At 38.4% G+C, this 19,580-nt stretch overlaps 1 protein-coding gene across 2 annotated transcripts; it reads left to right on the top strand.

The window, feature by feature from the left end:
* Nucleotides 1-9,349: 9,349 nt before the first annotated feature.
* On the top strand, nt 9,350-19,204 carry LOC125228761 (cytochrome P450 CYP12A2-like). 2 transcript variants are annotated; one of them, XM_048133433.1, is made up of 11 exons: nt 9,350-9,468; nt 10,248-10,345; nt 11,284-11,313; nt 12,661-12,788; nt 13,894-14,012; nt 14,743-14,859; nt 15,633-15,911; nt 16,384-16,552; nt 17,433-17,645; nt 18,202-18,376; nt 19,005-19,204. In XM_048133433.1, the coding sequence occupies exons 1-11, from the start codon at nt 9,416-9,418 to the stop codon at nt 19,166-19,168; spliced, it is 1,545 nt and encodes a 514-aa protein (XP_047989390.1). In that variant the 5' UTR covers nt 9,350-9,415; the 3' UTR covers nt 19,169-19,204. The 2 variants fall into 2 exon arrangements, with proteins under 2 accessions (XP_047989390.1, XP_047989391.1); XM_048133434.1 differs by lacking the exon at nt 14,743-14,859.
* The last annotated feature ends 376 nt before the right edge of the window (nt 19,205-19,580 follow it).

Below are 19,580 nucleotides of genomic sequence, written 5' to 3'. Positions count from 1 at the left end.
TCACAGTGTAAGGGGGGGGGGTCATAACTACTAAATGTGACAATCCCTGTTAAAGGGATACAAAAAAGCGTGACATAGGATGGGGGAGGGGTCCAAAATCCTGAAATTTGGTGTGACGTAATATGTGGATGATCCCTAAGAAGTATATTTATTTTATTGTTTAATTTTTATAAAAAAATAAATAAAAAGAAAACTATAGGAAATTATAATTCGGTTCGGTATTAATTATTTTCACGACCGTTCTGGCCTATGCCGCGGTCTTGCATGTAAGTCATCATCATCCTCCTTGCGTTATCCCGGCATTCGCCGCGGCTCATGGGATCCTGGGGTCCGCTTGACAACTAATCCCAAGATTTGGCATAGGCACTAGTTTTACGAAAGCGACTGCCATCTGACCTTACAACCCGAAGGGTAACTAGGCGTTATTGGAATTAGTCCGGTTTCCTCACGATGTTTTCCTTCACCGAAAAGCGACTGGCAAATATCAAATAACGTTGCGCACACAAATTAAGTTCCGAAAAACTAATTGGCACGAGCCGGGGTTCGAACCCGCGACCTCCGGATTGAAACTCGTACGCTCTTACCGATGGGCCACCAGCGCTACTGCGGCCCTGTATGTAAGTATTTGTATATTATATTGTCTGAGTATCCACAACACAGGCTTTCTTGAGCGTTAAGTCAATCTGTGTAAGCAAATAATACAGAGTGGGGCCTGTAACAAAGGCGAAGAATTGAACTGTAGGCTATTCTCCTTATACTGATCAACATTGGATCAGTATAAGGAGGTTGATCAGTATAAGGAGAATAGCCTAGAGTTCAATTCTTCGCCTTTGTTACAGGCCCCACTCTGTATAATAGAAATACTTACGAGTATATATGTATACTCGTATTATAGAAAACATCCATGACTCAGAAACAAATAGGTATATCTGTGCTCATCACACAAATAAATGCCCTTACCGGAACTTGAACCCAGGAAGGCAGGGTACCCTAAAGGCCAGCGCGGTCGTCGATATTTCTTAAAGTTTCGTCAACAATTTATATTCCAGTCTTCCTTCATTAACTCGTCTTTGGGGTGGGATATATTGCGCACTTAACCTAGCAAATGCTCCGGATTCGCCCGACAAATTACTGACTTTTCCAGATAATCCCGAGAAAGCTTCTCTTAAGTCCTCCGTAATTAATCGATGACGCTGGACACATACAGTTTATTCTGAATTTTCTTTAGATTTTGTAGAAGTAGGTTATGTGGAAAAAGGGTTCAAAGTGTTCAAACGAGCTCACACGCTCGAAATTGACTCCCTTATTAACCCCCGACGCAAAAACGACGGGGTGTTATAAGTTTGACGTGTCTGTCTGTGTGTGTGTCTGTCTGTCTGTCTGTATGTCTGCCTGTTTGTCTGTCTGTCTGTCTGTGCGTGTGTCTGTCTGTGGCATCGTAGCTCCCGAACGGATGAATCGATTTCGATTTTGTCCGAAAGCTGAGTAAGTCGGGAGTGTTCTTAGCCATGTTTCATGAAAATCGGTCTACTATGACGCGGTCGGGGATTTTTCAAAATTTTAATTTTGTGGTTAGTTTATTCATAAAAACTTACTGCCCCGGCCGGCAACGGTATGCCATATTTCACCACAATGACTTTGACACTTGACACTGACATTTCCGTGGTTGAAGAGTAACATTTTATTGCTCAGCGTCAATATTATTTTTTATACCACGTCGGTGGCAAACAGGTATACGGTCCGCCTGATGGAAAGTGGTCACCGTAACCTATGGACGCCACATGCAACTCAAGGGGTGTCACATGCGCGTTGCCGGCCCATTAGAAACTTGCTTGCGGGCGACAATTGTCATTATTGTAAAACTAGCTTTTGCCCGCGGCTTCGCTCGCGTTAGAAAGAGACAAAAAGTAGCCTATGCCACTCTCCATCCCTTCAACTATCTACACTTACAAAATAACGTCAATTCGTCGCTCCGTTTTGCCGTGAAAGACGGACAAACAAACAGACACACACACTTTCCCATTTATAATATTAGTATGGATAAGCCACTGCTAGGCCGACTGACAATCTATGCCCCGGACGGCAAGGGCCTGTCAGTTGTCAGTTCTTGACGCTGTCACGTTTCAACTGCTTTTAATTACATTTTCATGCAAAATAGGCACATTTTGACATTTAAAAAAAAAAAAAAAATGTTTATTTTCAGACAATTACAGTCCATAGTTGTTAGTGTACACTTACATGCTATGTTACGTTCTTATAATCTACTTACATATTTTAATGACTACAAAGTGAATTGAGTGATTTACCGAATCACATGCTTGTACACATGTAATTCGATATATCGCCCCAAAATGTCAGAGTCGAAACGCTCTGCTATCATTTTCATTTTAAATTTCAGGAACTCATTTTAACTTATTTACACAAAAAAAAACCTGGCATTTAATTATTTTGACCCACTTATCATAACAATGCCACGTGAAATTGAAAAACTCGCTTACATTTTTTTATTTAATTGTGCGAGATTCGGATATAATAATTTGTTACGGATTTGATAATATCAAATCCGTAACAAATTATTATATCCGATCCGAATCTCGCACAATGAATATTATTCATTTTGATACAACAACGCGCAGATTGAACCTCCATCGTAAAGAACGTATCAAAATTAAGTAATTAGTTCAAAATTGTAAAAACTTACCCCCTTATTCATAAACGGACTCTAAAGTTATCAAGCCGATAAAGTTCGTTTCTTCCTTTCCTACTTATTGGTGTGATAGAAAAGGACAAACGAGCTTTATCGACAATATTAAAGTTATCAAGCCGATAAAGTTCGTTTCTTCCTTTCCTACTTATTGGTGTGATAGAAAAGGACAAACGAGCTTTATCGACAATATTAAAGTTATCAAGCCGATAAAGTTCGTTTCTTCCTTTCCTACTTATTGGTTTGATAGAAAAGGACAAACGAGCTTTATCGACAATATTAAAGTTATCAAGCCGATAAAGTTCGTTTCTTCCTTTCCTACTTATTGGTGTGATAGAAAAGGACAAACGAGCTTTATCGACAATATTAAAGTTATCAAGCCGATAAAGTGCGTTTCTTCCTTTCCTACTTATTGGTGTGATAGAAAAGGACAAACGAGCTTTATCGACATGATAACTTTAGAGTACGTTTATGAATAAGGGGGTTAATGTGTAACCAAAATAACTGCCAAATTCAAATTATTTGGACATTTAAAAACATCAAAAAATAAATACTACTTACCTAAGTAGATACAGTACACCAAGGAGAAAGCGATCAAGTCCACTGTGACAGAGCCAGCGCCGGATTAAGGGTAGAGCTAGTGGAGTGAGCGTCAGGACACCTGGACCACTACAGATATTTGATGTTTAGTACATACTAAAATACCTGTCAATATATTTTTTTCAAATTTTTTTGGCGTACCAGAAAAAAGCTATGATGGAATTTAAAGTTGAAAACTAGTGTAATTACACTAATTACTTTTATATTTCGACTATATTAATGCCACTAGTCAGTAGAGATGATGTGCGAGTGCCTAAAAATAAATTCCTTTTTAAGTTGACGCGCAGGAGGGCAGGCGGATTTGCCTCTATTCTTTTGACAGGCGCTAAATACTTCAACGGCACGGCCGGGCTCACAACTTTAAATTCCGTCATAACTTTTTTCTGGTACGCCAAAAAAATTTGAAAAAAATATATTGACAGGTACCAAATAGGTAGTAAATATTGACTAAGATATCAATTAGTAGTGTTGTCTAGAACTATGTAAACCAAAAATGGTCCAGACATCCTGACGTCAGAATGTCTGGCCACTTTATTTGCTCGATTTTTCGATATCAGTGGAGGTACCAAATATATGTACTCAGGTACCAAATAGTATCAAATAGGTACTAAATTTTAGTATGTACTAAACATCAAATATCTGTAGTGGTCCAGGGGTCCTGACGCTCACCTAGTGGAGCGACCGCTCTAGGCGCCACATGGGTAGGGGGCGCCAAAATCGAGAAAGTGAAAAATACATTTAAAAAAATTCTACATTGCGTGGGCGCGCACATATCACAAAATTGCGAGAGGCGTCGGGAATTAATCCAGCTATTGAAAATGTAGATTTGTAATTTAAATTAAGTGGAAAGTTGCACCACATTGCCACTTAGAGATGGGTAACTACTGTACAGGTAAATACCCGACGGTGGGTATTTACCGGAAACTCAAATACCCGATATTTACCTACCCGCGGGTAAATACGCGGGTATTTTCATTTTTCTTCCAAATTTGACGTTTTTAAATGGTGTTTGGGCTAAAATAGATTAATTTAAGTCAGTCTTTGTAATTGTACACATAATGTTTATTCAAATTGGGAACGAATAGGTTGCTATGAGATAAAATGTGATTTTAGTGTATCACTCCAACTATAAAAATCGTGTAATATCATTCTCTGACATACGGAAATAATTTTAAATGCTTTTAATATAAATTATAAGTTTGATAAATTAAAACTGTAAATAAAAATATGTGAATAAAAATATAAAAAAAAAATCTTTTTCAAGCTCATAACTCATACATAGTATGTTTTATGACAAAAATGCATATAAACTTTTTTGTAGGAAATTGTGTCTACTTTAGTTCGTACATACAATACTTTTCGATATTAATGATAGTTTCCATGAAATATGAAAAAAATACATTTTACCCCCCTAACCCCACCATAACCCCTCCAACCAGTACTAGGAAGTTTATCTTTATCGTATAAATACGACTAATTAATACAATCTAAAAAGCACACATAAAACATATTTTTTTAATTATTTTTAAAAATATGCATTAAAACTTCTGTAAAATTAATTGTCTATTTGACTGAACAGTTTTGTTTTAAATTGTGTATAAAAATTACAACCACTAACTTAGTATTTATCTCCATTTTAACACAAATCAGCATGTCCAACATGAAATGAATCTACCCGTCAATTTGGGTAGATACGGGTAAATACCGGGTAGATAGGTATTTACCGGGTAAATACCTCACCCCGACCGCCGTGGGAAAATTATCTATTCATTATTCCGTCGGGTAGATTGGGTATTTACCCACGACCCATCTCTGAAGTTTAAGTAATATGAAAACGATACATAAATAATTATGTTATACAACCTGTTTTTATTGAATTCCGTTAACTTTAGGTTTTTTAGATCAAATACAATTAATTTCTCTAAGAAACCAGCGTGTTAACTCTTACGGTTACTCTATCGATATATTAAAAAAATAAAGATAATTACTGAACACGTGTGTGATAATTTTTACCAATTCCTAATGATATTTCTTTTGACATGTGCCGTCAATCACTTGACACTAACTTGAATGTTATTCCTAAGGGTTTCTCACACTAATAAATTCATTTATTAAGTTTATGTATGAAAAAAATAAAACATTTTTTTTTGCGAATTAAACTAATACGAATACAGGCTGGTTCCTGATAATAAACCTAGCTACGTGTCGAATTTAACGGAAAACAAAAAAAAACACGGTGTATTGTTTACCAACACTGTAATCAGTTTGACAAATAAAACACTTTGGACTTTGGATATTCATCGCTTGTTACGTTTACATCTTCGTAAAAACAGGGCTTTGTTCATGAAAAAAACTTGACAAAAGTGTTCTGCGTTTGCCGTCAACTTCCATACGAGGCACAGACCAACCCCTATAGACATCCATTACAAGACGACTCGCGGTCACCAGCCTTACTTGTATTTGCCATGATATAAGCGCGGGCGCTCGCCGTGCCCGATCCGATCAGTAACGACCAAGTAACCGACCCGAAAGCAGCTCGTGTTTTTCGCAAAAAAAAAATTGAAAAAGGGTATTTTGATGCCTTAAAGATGTCCACCTGTAGTGTGAAATGGTGTGGAAAGGTAACAAGAAGATCAAATTTAAAAACAGACGGTATTACATTCCAGAAATAAGTCATATTTATAATTTATTCAGAGCCGGCATAGGTCAACTTACACTGGCTACTTACGCGACTCCCTTTTCATCTGGCGCGACTGCCTGCCGTCCTCGAAACAACCAATCGCAGCGCGCTAAACACATTCCCCTCCCGCTCCTCGCGCCCCAAGCACTGGTGATTTGTAGCACAAAATTTACAACATTGGCACTCTATAGGAGGTTCTCTGTGATACGAAGCAATCTAAGTAATGACACTTCAAAACGGAGATAAACGAACTTCTGTCAAAGAGTCTGCAAGGCTCGTAAATCAAACTACGTTCTTATTGTACTGATACTTTGTGCTATTTGACGACCGGTCTGGCTCAGCCGGTAGTGACCCTGCCTGCTAAGCCGCGGTCCTGGGTTCGAATCCCGGTAAGGGCATTTATTTGTGTGATGAGCACAGATATCTGTTCCTGAGTCATGGATGTTTTCTGTGTGTATAAGTATGTATTTTATCTATTTAAGTATGTATATCGTCGCTTAGCACCCATAGTACAAGCTTTGCTTAATTTGGGGCTAAGTTGATCTGTATAAGGTGTCCCCCAATATTTATTTATGTATTTACGAGAATCCCACTTTTCTTTTTCCGTGTGAGAACTCGCATGCGTTTCATTAAGTAAATGCGGTGTTTAATTAGTGTGCTGTACGATTTATATAAGGTGCATTAGGGTAATTCCGAAAGTCGTCTAATTTCGAAAGTGGCATAAAAATCACCATTATTCCATCATATCAAGATTCCCCTTTCGAAATTACCCGAGCATTTCTGTCATTCGTAATTACCCTAATGCACCTTAATCTCAACAATCAGCAATGTAACTGAAATCGCATGTGATATTGATATGCGAGTTCGCGCGCCGCGGTCACAGGATTTAAGTAAGTAGGTACCTTTACAAAAAGTGTCTTTACAACAACAAATCCATACTAATATTATAAATGGGAAAGTGTGTGTGTCTGTTTGTTTGTCCGTCCTTCACGGCAAAACGGAGCGACGAATTGTGATTTTTTAAGTGGAGATAGTTGAAGAGATGGAGAGTGACATAGGCTACTTTTTGTCTCTTTCTAACGCGAGCGAAGCCGCGGGCAAAAGCTAGTAATTTATAATGCGTGTTCTAAACATCGGGCAGACAACTCTATAGGTACTCAAATACCTTGTTGCAGGCAAGTGCAACGGTGGATAAATTGTTTTCCCCTCACTAGCTAGGAAACACGTGTTTTGTCCTTTAATACCAGCGGGTAAAAACGCATTTTATCCACTAGTGGGTAAAGTAATTTGACCTTGAATAAAGTCAAATTATCTGCTTTAAAATTGATAAAAGTAGGTGAATCTAGTAATAAAGATGATTTACCACCTGTGGAACTACTGGAAGCAGTGATAAACGCATTTTTTGCGTTGTAGTTCCTCGCTATAGTAGTGAGGGGAAAAGTTTTGTGTTACACTCGGGTGCAAATGTATTTTACTTCTCGTGTGTTAAAAAACTCGCAAGTTCAGGATTCTATTCTCGAACCACTCGCTTCGCTCGTGGTTCAACTATAGAATCCTTTCACTTGCTCGTTTTTCAATTCCACACTCGGCGTTAAAATACAACTTTGCCCCCTTGTATAACAAATAACTATTAGGTATCCAATATAATTTCAATGTAACAACGTCTGTCGTGTCTTTCCATTCAATATTGTATCTCCTATGTTGTACAATTTTCAGGTTCGTTGACGCTGTAAAATAACAAAAGAAGTTTTCATCGACATTGTCAGCGAATGTGTCGGAAATTGTTACTGCAATAACGTCGGCGATTGCAAGTGCACAGATTACACGATAGAATAAGATACACCACTCTTATCTCATCTCCGACTCGAGGCTCCGAGACTCCGAGGCTCGGGAACGCAGTCCGGATGAGTAAAGATCGTGTGCAGTCAGGGAATCTTACTACGTGATCGAAGATCAACTGATCAATCTAGATACAACTCTGCTGGTAAAACAAAGCACAAACTTAAAAGAACGACTTCGGGTACCTGCGCCCAAATTTAAAATAATTACTTAAGTTTTTGTAAGTATTCTTGCTTATACGACTATACGTCAGTTTATGTATTTTGTTTCTGAATTATGTTTTATAATTATACGACTTACTTGCAAGTGGGATGCATAGAAAGTTACGCAAGTGACTACGAATACGAATATGCCACTGCCAAAGTCAGGGTACGACTACTAGTATTTTTAAAATCGGTAGCTAGCAAAACCTGTCACTGCAATATCGCGATTTCGTTTTCTTTCAACCCATAAGAGCCACTTGCACCAACGAAAATGGTGGGTTAACCCGAGGTTTAACCCACCATTTTATATGGAATTTGACAGATGACAGCCTATTAACCCTGAGTAAAGTGGTTGGTGCTTAATTGCTAAGAGTGGCACTGAAACTTGAGTATCTGTTTGGGTAACAACCAATCTGTGTCTCTCGTGTGCTATCGCTAGAACGTTCTAGTGGCTCAGACAGCTCTCGGAGATGGTCGGGGCACTTTGCTGCAGTAACGAGGATCCGTGTGGGCGGTAGATGACTATAGCGCTAGTATGTTATGTCACCGCGACATAGACCCGTCCTTATTTTATACAGTACTAGCTTTTGCCCGCCGCTTCCCTCGGGTTAGAAAGAGACAAAAATTAGACTATCTCTACTTAAAAAATCACGTCAACTCGTCTTTCCGTTTTGCCGTGAAAGACGGATAAACAAACAGACACGCACACTTTCAAATTTATAATATTAGCATGAATCTCAAAGGATAATAAATACATCAACTAGAAGCGTTGGTAGCCTAGCGGTAAGAGCGTGCGACTTTCGATCAGGAGGTCGCAGGTTCGAACTCCGGCTCGTAACAATGAGTTTTCCGGAACTTATTTCGAAATGTCATTTGATATTTTCCAGTTACATTTCGGTGAAGGAAAACATCATGAAAAAACCGGACTAATTCCATATAATAAGAGTGATGTCGATGTGGATTTAAAGTGTAGATAGATACGCCTCCGGAATTGCGAGCGGAGAGAATAGACATGAGTAACTTACTGCCCCCGAAATCCAAAGTAAGATGACGGCGTATGAATATTTCTTAAAATAGAAGGTTTTCAAAGTTAGTTTTTCTTTAAGGCTATTTCATTGCAAGTTTGTGCCGTGAAAAGAGCTTACATACTTCGTATCACTACCCACCCTGTAACCCCTTCTTTCCCGGCGTCTCACGTAATGTACTATTTTTTTACGCCATATTGCAAACAGTATGATGACATACAGCCGAAATGATAAAGTGATAATAACCTGTTTAAAAGCGGCAACCTATCTGATAACGCCATATCAATGTTATTGCCATACAGTGACTGTTGTTTGTTTACCGTGTGTGCTTATTCAAATATTTGTGTTTTGAAAACAAATCGATATGCAGGTGTTGAAGAGTAGAAGTTTGGCAGGTTTAAGTAAAAGTTTAGCGCAGTAAGTGTTTGTACGAATTTGAACTTTTATGTGAATATCATCAGACATAAACAGAGTATGGCGCAATTTCATTAGTCGATAGGTCCCGCAAGCGGGGTACGAGAGATTTCTGGAACGCGTGCCACAGGGACCGCATTCGGGGAAACGTTTTCATTAGTCGATAGACTACGCATTCGGGGTACTATTTAGAGATTTCTGGAACGCATGCCACAGGGCCCGCATTCAGGGAAAGTAAATAGTAATAGTGACTTTCATTGGTTGTTATCTCGCCTGCGGGGAGTCCCCGTATGCTGCATACCGAACGTGTCAACGACCAATAAATTGCACCACTTTCGTTGGTTGTTATCTCGCCTGTGGGGACTCCCCGTATACTGCATTACCGAACGTGTTAACGACCATTCAATTGCACCACTTTCGTTGGTTGTTATCTCGCCAACGGGGACTCCCCGTATGCTGTATACCAAACGAGTTATCGACTAATGAAATTGCGCCAAGACCAGCCGGGTAGGCGAAATGACCATCTTTGACGCTAGACGCCGATCGAAACGCAGTCTGGCAGAATTACGACATTATCGTAAGCGTTTGTGCATTTCACTTCGTATCGAGGTCAATTTACACTAATACAAATTATGTACACAACATAATATTATGCATTACTTTATTGGACTATTGCATCGCCTGGTGATCGGTCTACGCGTTCGTCTCCTAAATTATACATCCTTCAAACTAAACTCCAAAACTTTCTATGTATACATTTAACAATTTTATTTATATTTCAGAAATGTCCGAGTATTTTCCTCAGCCACAGACAATTTAGAATCAGCTAAAACCCTAAAGTCATGGAAGGATATTCTTGGACCGCCAAATCTGCCTATTATAAAGACTGTATCGTTAAGTATGAAGACAACTTTGAGTAGCCGTATTTATTTGCTATTATATTTTTTTCTTATAACAAGCCATGGGCTTAATAAGGCACATAATAAGGTACACATTTTGTCCTAGAAACTCGACGTAAAGCATATGGTTTAGACAGTATTGACTTAATCCTCCCGAGTACCAATTACGATTCCGGACAAATGCTACTAGAAAATTCACAAAGTGCGTAAAAGACGATACGATTGCGAAAAAAAATTGTATGGTGCGAACCTCAACGACACATGATCCACAAAGCAGAATATCTGGACATAGTCTAGCCACTGTTATTTAAAAAAAATATAGTTCAGGATCTGTGTATGGCGGCCATTTAGAGAATGTGGCATGGTGCTTACTCTAACTCCGACTTTGATGTCGAATTTGACTATCATACATTGTTTATATCGATCTGGTTTAAGCACTGTTCAAACACCATGAATGTCAATTAGACTTTGGCTTATGGCTAATTTTTTTATCTGTTTCTCTCATCCTGCTAGCATCAAAAATTTACGGCAATCCGGAACGTTGCTCAAAATTGCGTTTTTTTAAATTTTATAAATTCGCCGCATTTATTCTACAAGTACCCAATTGGAAAAATCATGAAGAGGACTCTTAAAGAATATATTTTGGCAGCATATTAACCTTTGTTTGTTGAAATCGTACAAAGAGTCATTGAAATATTCTCAAATTAAGCCAAATAGGGGTTGTCCGAAATTTATTTGCTAGACCTTAATGAAAGTACCATAAAGTCCCTAAAATAAAAAAAATATCAGACCTTCTTATATCAAATAGTACTTACCAATACCTTAAGATCATACTCTCGGAACATAATAATACAAAATTATGCACATGTCAACATTTAGACGAGGTTTGTTTTGTCCTTATACTTAACGATACAGTCCTTAGGACAACTTCTGCAGTTTGTTATGAAAAGTAAGCACAGACCAATACAACAAAACGGCCCTTACAGGGCGACTCGCGGTCACCAAGCATACGACAAATCAGGTTTATAAAAGTTTGAACGCGTGCGACACCGATCAGTAAGCGCCCAAGTATACGACCCGCTAACAGTGTTCGTGTCCGCTCGGGAAAAAATCTTAAATAATCAAATTTGGTTGCAAACAATGGTCTCTTGCAGCATAAAGTGGTGTGGCAAGTCTTCTAACACTTCTACATATAAAAAAGATGGAATAACATTCCACAGTTAAGTCAAATTAATTATTTTGTTGAATATTGTTTATTATCCGCGGAGTTCATTTATACTGGTCAATATGGTTGTACTGAGCGGCGCCGAGGCGCGTCCATCCCTTTTTGCCTAGTTAACAATGCGATATGCTATCCCTTTCACGTAAACGACTAGGGATGGGGCCATGTTAGTTTATGTCTGTTGCGGGAACTTCGTACTGCCGTTCGTACCATGTGCTACCATTTTATGAAATATAAAAGAAAGCAGATTTGTAATTGTGAATAATTATCTAGAATCTGTAGAGTCTGTAGTGTTATTTAGTTGATTGATTAGTTTAGAATATTTAGTTGGTAATTTAACTTAGTAAACGTAAGTAAAAATGCACAGTTTAGTTATAGTTATTAGTTACTAGAATGATTTTTATTGAGGTGCTATCACAATCATCGTCCTCCTTGCGTTATCCCGGCATCGGCATTCGCCACGGCTCATGGGAGCCTGGGGTCCGCTTTGGAAACTAATCCCAAGATTTGGCGTAGGCACTAGTTTTATGAAAACGACTGCCATCTGACCTTCCAACCCGAAGGGTAACTAGGCCTTATTATAATTTAATTATAATATTATAATTTGTTGCAAAACAAATTCACCACAGTACTGGTACCGGTACCATTGTCTATAATAGACATGTCCCATTCCCATCCCTACTGCTGCTAATCGTAAAGGCGCGCCATTATTTGAAACGACCAATGGCAGCACCGTGCGCGCCCGCCTCACCCCGCAAGGATTGGTGATTTGCGTCTCGAACAATATCGCTTGCAATAGGCTTCTAGTGGGGTGTTCTGTGAAAGTAAGTTTGAGATTAAAGGATGACTTAAATTAGAACAGTTCAGGGCCGGGGCGTCCGTCCGACTCTTAGATTTCTATTACGAATGATCGGTGATCCTTATAACGCTAGAAAACGAAGTATCGGAAATTTCGAAATTTCTTCGTTTAGGATTTTTTTCATTCAAAATTTTATGGCAAGATACGTTTTTATATTAAGTTCTTTTTTTCATAACACATTTTTTTCATTCATAATATAATTATGCGTTCAACAGATAAAATGACAGATGCCGTAAAAATCTACAACTCGCTGCACAAAGCGTACGGTCCCATAGTAAAAGTTAAAGGGAATTTTGGTTCACCTGACATGGTCGTGATGTTTGATGTAAAAGCAATAGAATATGTAAGTATAATAGTTACTACAGAAAAAATATAATAAAATTACAAGAGTTAAGTATTTAAAAAAATACAATCCATACTAATACTAATTACTAATTACATTTACAATATCCATACTGATATTATAAATGAGAAAGTGTGTATGTCTGTTTGTTTGTCCGTCTTTCACGGCAAAACGGAGCGACGAATTGACGTGATTTTTAAGTGGAAATAGTTGAAGGGATGGAGAGTGACATAGGCTACATTTCGTCGCTTTCTAACGATCCATATCCCTATAATAGGGGGTGAAAGTTTGCATGATCCATTCCACAATTTTTGAATTTGACGCGAGCGAAGCCGCGGGAAAACGCTAGTATCTCCATATTTGTCAAATACATTTTTTTGAAAACTTAACTGCTAATGATTTATGTATTAAAGACCTTTGGTCTACTAATTATAGATGGCGGCTTACGCCGTGATCCTTTGGGTTGAGGTCAAAAATTTTCATTTTTAATAAACTGGCCTATAATTAAGTAATCACAGATGTAAGGCAAAGCCTCTTTTTTATAAGTTAGACTGAGGGGCAAATGTAACCGGTCCATTTTTTTCATGTTTTACAATGTTTGCATTATTAAATAGAGTGTCCACCGGTTATACATGGTAGGCGTGTTCAGTGGATACATGTAGAACTCAACAGCATAGTGTAATAATGGAAAAAATGGATTAGTTACAATTGTCCCCGGTCCTCAACCCTAAAGTCATGGAAGGATATTCCTGGACCGCCAAATCTGCCTATGTACAACTTCTGCCGTTTGTTATGATAAGTATAAAATTAATATTTGCCCCGTTGTATAGTCAACCAATTGGAACCCTAGGCTCTAAAACCATGTCAAAATGACAACCAGTAAGAGATTTCTTACAATTTGATGTACGAGTACAGTGGCCTAGGGATCCAATGGGTTGACTATAACTTACTGGACTGGACTGAATAAGTTTTTCCATTACTTCAGAATCTACTAACAAAACGGAATATACCAGTCGTTAACTTTTATTTTACTATCCATGTCCACATATGTGATGGTAACCTTTTTCTAAAACGTCTTTGACCCAATAATAAAACTTGTACGCAGGTGCTGCGATCAGAAAACTCAATGCCCGTACGCCCAGGGTTCGAGTCACTGGCGTACTACCGTCATCGGCATAACAAAGAGTATGACTCCAAAAGACTGACAGGACTTATTATTACTGAGTACGTCTTTAACTGGAACTTTGCCTATTTGTGTCTAATTAAAAGTCAAATTATATATACCTATTATTATTTACATCGTAGGCATACATAACTTAGATAGAAGCAACGGGTTTCAATTGTGGTTTACATAAAGGTGAATTTTCTTTTTGTTTTCATCAATGAAATAAATAAAACTTCTCTATATCTTAAAGGCCGGCAACACACCTCTGGTGTTCCGGGTGTCCATGGACGATAGTGATCGCTTACCATCAGGCGACCTGTCAGCTCAGTTTGCCTCCTATCCCATAAAAAAAAAATCAGTTTATGAATTAAATTGAAAACGATTTTGTGATGATACCCAATGTAGGCATTTTTTTTTCTAAGTTGTCTACCCCACTTTTTTTGTATTTAAATTTTTTATTTGGTTTCCACTCCCAAGTCCCAGGGTTTTTTTCCCATTCCGTAACCTTGGGTAGAAATAGACAGTCAGAAATTTAAAAAAAAGTGGATTTAAGGGACTTATTCTTGAGCAGCATCGAATTTTATTAGAGAAGGTGTCATACATTTTGTATGGCGGTAACGGAATGGAAAGTTTGAAAAATATATGGAAATCTTGCGACATTTTTTTCTCTTATCGGGATTAAAAGACCTCGCGATTCTGAGTATGATAAGGGTAAAAAATACCCTTGTTACATAAAAGTGGGATGGACAACTTTGAAAAAATTGGGCCATATGCCCAACGATTTTTCAGCCATGGTGAAAATTGGAAAGAATTCAGATTGAAAGTGAACTCTGTAATGCTGCAACCGAAGACCATAAAACTGTATACTGATGTTTTAGAAAAAGTGGCCACTGTTATGGTTGAGAGGTAAGTAAGAGTAAGGCCACTCCGAAATATTCCAGGAGCGAACCCTTAGATTTTTCGGTCACATTATGAGATCACCAATGCATAATATGGAGAAGTGTATCATTTTGGGGCGAATGAATGGTAAACGCGCTTGGGGTGGGGCTCGTAACAGATGGTCTGACTGTGTGAAGAACTCGACTGGCGGCAGCCTCCGTGCAGTCCACATGGCTTATGACCGCGCTCAATGGAGACACGTTAATTGTGGTCGCGATCCTCAGCATTGAGGAACGAGGAAGAAGAAGAAGATTAAGGCAGTTAAAACTAGCACATTTAATTGGTTACTTTGAAGACTTGTAAGGAGGAACTCTAAAATTTGTAAGTATTATGTGGCGAGGACAATCTGGCTCGAAGGACCATAATGGCGAGGACACTGATGGTAGCGGTGATATTAGCGTCACTGTAGTAATAAAAATCCTCATGAATATGGAAAAAACTAGGTTTACTTTAGCACACGACCGTTACATTTGACGAATATATTTGCAAGAGAAATATTATAGTTTCTATAAACAAAAAAGTATTTGGATTAAGAATATATTACATTATTTTTAATATCAATATTGCCAACATTATGTATGTAGTAGGTATGTCAAACAGATACAATTACTTAATAAGACAAACTACACACTCCTTCTGTTCTAAGACAGATCATTCCTGAATTCCAAGAAATATAACATTGTAATATTTTTACTGGTATAAAATAGTGGAAACTCACGTAACAAACTCAAAATCCACAGGATTAAATCTATTCGTGATGAAAATAACACGGTACCGAAGAACCTAGACACCGAAATGACCTTATGGGCCCTGGAGTCCATCGGTGTAGTTGCACTAGGTACACGACTGAACTGCTTCGACCCAAACCTGCCAAAAGATTCACCGGCAAGGGAGCTGATAAAAAATATCTATGAAGTCTTCCAGATACCAGGGAAGCTAGATTTTGGAACAAGTCTTTGGAGATGGGTCTCGACGCCACCGTTTAAAAGAGCGATGAGGCTTTATGAAGAACATGACAGGTACATAAGTACAACAATTACTTAATATATTTTTTATGTCGATGGTGGCGTTATTTGATATTGGCCAGTCGCTTTTCGGTGGAAGAAAACATCGTGAAGGAAACCGGACTAATTCCAATAAGGCCTAGTTACCCTTCGGGTTGGGAAATCAGATGGCAGTCGCTTTCGTAAAAGCTAGTGCCTACACCAAATCATGGGATTAGTTGTCGCAGCGGACCCCAGGCTTCCACAAGCCGTGGCAAATGCCGGGATAACGCAAGGAAGATGATATTTTTTTATGTCGACCCAGTTGTATCTGATTTCTTGACAATCCGAGTAGAATATATCCAAGTCGTATTGAAATTTCCTTATCAGTCTAAAACTTGAGCGACCGCAAATGGATCTTTGTGTTCATGATTGTTATAAAATGTCAAAACTATAAAAGTAATCAAGTCAGAAATTTCAAATGGCTCATGTTCTAATGTGTCTTTAGTTTGACGAAGCATTTCATCGACGAAGCTCTGAAAAGTATAGAGGAAGCAAAAAATAATGGCGTAGAGCATTCTGAATCGGAAAAACCAATACTGGAAAAACTATTGGAGATCGATGTTCAAATAGCACAAGTAATGGCTTCAGACATGCTTATGGCTGGAGTAGACACGGTAAGTCTAAGAGGTTCACTGATTATCATATTTACTGGACCATATCGGCATGTCAGTCACTCGCAAAAAGTAAACAGTGCCGAATAAGTTTACTGAAAAGCCGACAACAGTAATATGTGGACTCCTTTAGAAAGTTATATTTATTTGTAAGTTGCCAATGCCTACTTGGGTAGTATTTATTATTTAACCACAGTAACCACATTATAATATTTTTCATTTAACTCATTTGACTACCTACTAGGAAAGTGTGATCAGAAAACTGATTTCTTATGAGGTACTTATGTATATCTAAAATACAGTACACGTAAAGAAAAAATAACAAAGGTTCCAATATACTTCCTTGCAGAACTCCAGTGATATAAATTAAAATTTCCCTCAGAGGAAATAAGATTATATTTTTAATCTACTTAAAAGGAAAGATTATTTGTGATACAACAAAACGAGGAAATTAATTATTTATTAGTAATATAATAATACTCTCAAAGATCAAGGCACGAGTAAATTGATTAATTGGGTAAAAAGAAAATGAAGGTTACAATTTTTTTTTAAATAAAAAGGCGATTAATATAGTACCTATTACGTACGAATTTGTTTAAAGACATAGAATAAGGGTCCATTTAGATAGTACGAGAAAACGCATACGAGTTTTATTACATTGGGGTATTTAATCGTTGTTGCGAAATTGTATATAACCTCAATAGCCCTCAATGTAACTAAAATCGAATGCGAGTTTGCACGCCGTCTAAATGAGGCCTAAGGAAATGCGGCGTTACCCTACCCTGAACAATATATTAAAAGACAGTCCAAGTCATTCAAAATTCGGCAAATCTAGTACTATGATTACTTACAACAACGATACCTAACCAACAACAATTTACAGGGAGCTCATACAGCGCTCGCAACCTTATACTTTTTGGCAACAAACCCTGAAAAACAAAAGAAGCTCAGAGAAGAGGTGATGAGCAGGCAAACCCGGAGGCCATACTTGAAGGCTTGTTTAAGGGAATCAATGAGAGTGCTCCCCGTGGCGACTGGAAACGCAAGAACATCGACTAAGGAATATAATCTGCTAGGGTATAGGATACCCAAAGGAGTAAGTATTTAAGCTCCCAGGAGCTCAGTGCTCAAACGTGAAACAGTAAGTCTCAAAATCGCCGAAGGCCGAGCTCTGTGTAGAGCTAAAGGTCCGAAGCCTGTAAGAGAGCAGGTACGCAGCCGAATGGCACAAACGCTCACGAAATAAAACGCTCGTAGATATCTATAAAACTATGGAAACGGATTAAATCGCGTATAATGAATTTAAAATACATCCCGACGTTTCGAACTCTTTACAGCGTTCGAATGCCATTTGCAGCGTTTGATTGGTGTGGCATAGTTTTATTTCTTATGAGCATTTATCTAACTCTATTCGCTCTTGCGTAATGGCAATCCAGACTACCTGTCGTAGCTTTTCGTTTTCGTTTCGCGTCGCAGAAATGCCATTCGTCGGCACCTGTGCTTCGTTTCTACTTTCTAGTCGATCAGTGATGACTTACGTTAACTACCAAACAGAAAGACGATTGAGTGACAATACATTCACGAAATATCCATTACAATTGTTACAAACAAAATATAATTAATTATGTTTTTGAGTTCATGAATCGTTTCAGGTTATGATTGGGCTCTCTCAGCAATACTTGTCAATAAAGGAAGAGCACTATCCGAGGCCAGCAGAAGAGTTCATCCCCGAAAGATGGTTGGTCGACAAGCACAATCCCCTTTATTACGGCAACACACATCCGTTTGTAACCAGCCCTTTCGGATTTGGAGTAAGGATGTGCATCGGTAAGCATGTACACACGGTGTAACTTGAGAGAACCGAAAGCATTTCTGAGGCCAAAATAAAGATAATAATGTTATAAATGACGTCAAGTAAATTTCGCCAAATTTTTTTTTTGTATTGTTTTTTTTAGTTTCATTGGATTTATTTTGACATAAAAAGTTATTCGTAAAACTGGCACTTTTGCAAGTGCCTAGGCATGTCACTGTCATTCATATGTGAGAGAGAGAGAGGAAAAGATGTCACCTTTTCACTCTCACTAATGAAATTCTTTATCAATGGGCTAATAAGATAGGCTATTACTGAATCGGTGAGCTCCATCTTAGACTGTCTTCAATTCCCATCAGATGTGACTAGGGTCAATCGCCGATCAGTCCATAATATTTTTTTTTATGGGATACGAGGCAAACGAGCAGACAGGTCGCCTGATGGTAAGCGATCACCGCCGCCCATGGACACCCGAAACACCAGAGGTGTTGGAGGTGCGTTGCCGGCCTTTAAGATGGGAGTACCTACGCTCTTTTCTTGAAGATAAATATAAAAAAAAAAGATGGTGTTATCTGACATAACATAACCTTTGAGTGTGCCTCCTCATTCGTCGTGGATCATGGATAAAATAAATCTTTGTTTCAGGTCGACGTATTGCCGAGTTGGAATTAGAAACGTTGATATCCAAACTCGTGGAAAACTTTCAAATAAACTGGAAAGGAGGACCTATTGAAGTATCTGGCACTTCTCTTAATTATGTCACAGGACCTTTTAATTTTATTTTTAACGATATTAAGGATAGTACATAATACAGGGTGTAACTATAATACGAACAAAAAAATCAAGTCTGGGATTTATTGCATCAAAAAAAAAATGTTATGACTAACTATAGTGTTTTAACATACAAAAGTCTATATCTGGGGGCACGGCAATGTCCCCGCCAGGTGGAGCAAAAAGAGGGACGGCCATACCACACCTCGGACACTGCCGACTAAATATATGAAAGCGTCGCGTTCCTAGCACACAGTCTAAGCTCGTGTAGGTGAACGCGTACTATGCTTGTATGAGTGAAATATGACAGATCGACTGTTCGCTTTTTTGACAGGCGGTAACTGTGAGGTAACCGAGAGGGGGTGGGCGGCACTTTCAGCGGGGAGCGGGAGTGGCCATACTGTACGATAGTACTCTTTATTATACTGTGGCCATACCATCCTTTTCTCG

Source organism: Leguminivora glycinivorella, chromosome 8 (assembly GCF_023078275.1).
Source record: "Leguminivora glycinivorella isolate SPB_JAAS2020 chromosome 8, LegGlyc_1.1, whole genome shotgun sequence".
Lineage (NCBI taxonomy): Eukaryota > Metazoa > Arthropoda > Insecta > Lepidoptera > Tortricidae > Leguminivora > Leguminivora glycinivorella.
This window is presented reverse-complemented; position numbering and strand designations above follow the sequence as displayed.

Coding starts and splice junctions, on each gene's coding strand:
- LOC125228761 (XM_048133433.1), top strand. CDS start 9,416: ATGCAGGTGTTGAAGAGTAGAAGTTTGGCAGGTTTAAGTAAAAGTTTA. Junction 12,789..13,893: donor ATGTAAAAGCAATAGAATAT/GTAAGTATAATA, acceptor ACTTGTACGCAG/GTGCTGCGATCAGAAAACTC. Junction 14,013..14,742: donor ACAGGACTTATTATTACTGA/GTACGTCTTTAA, acceptor ACGATTTTTCAG/CCATGGTGAAAATTGGAAAG.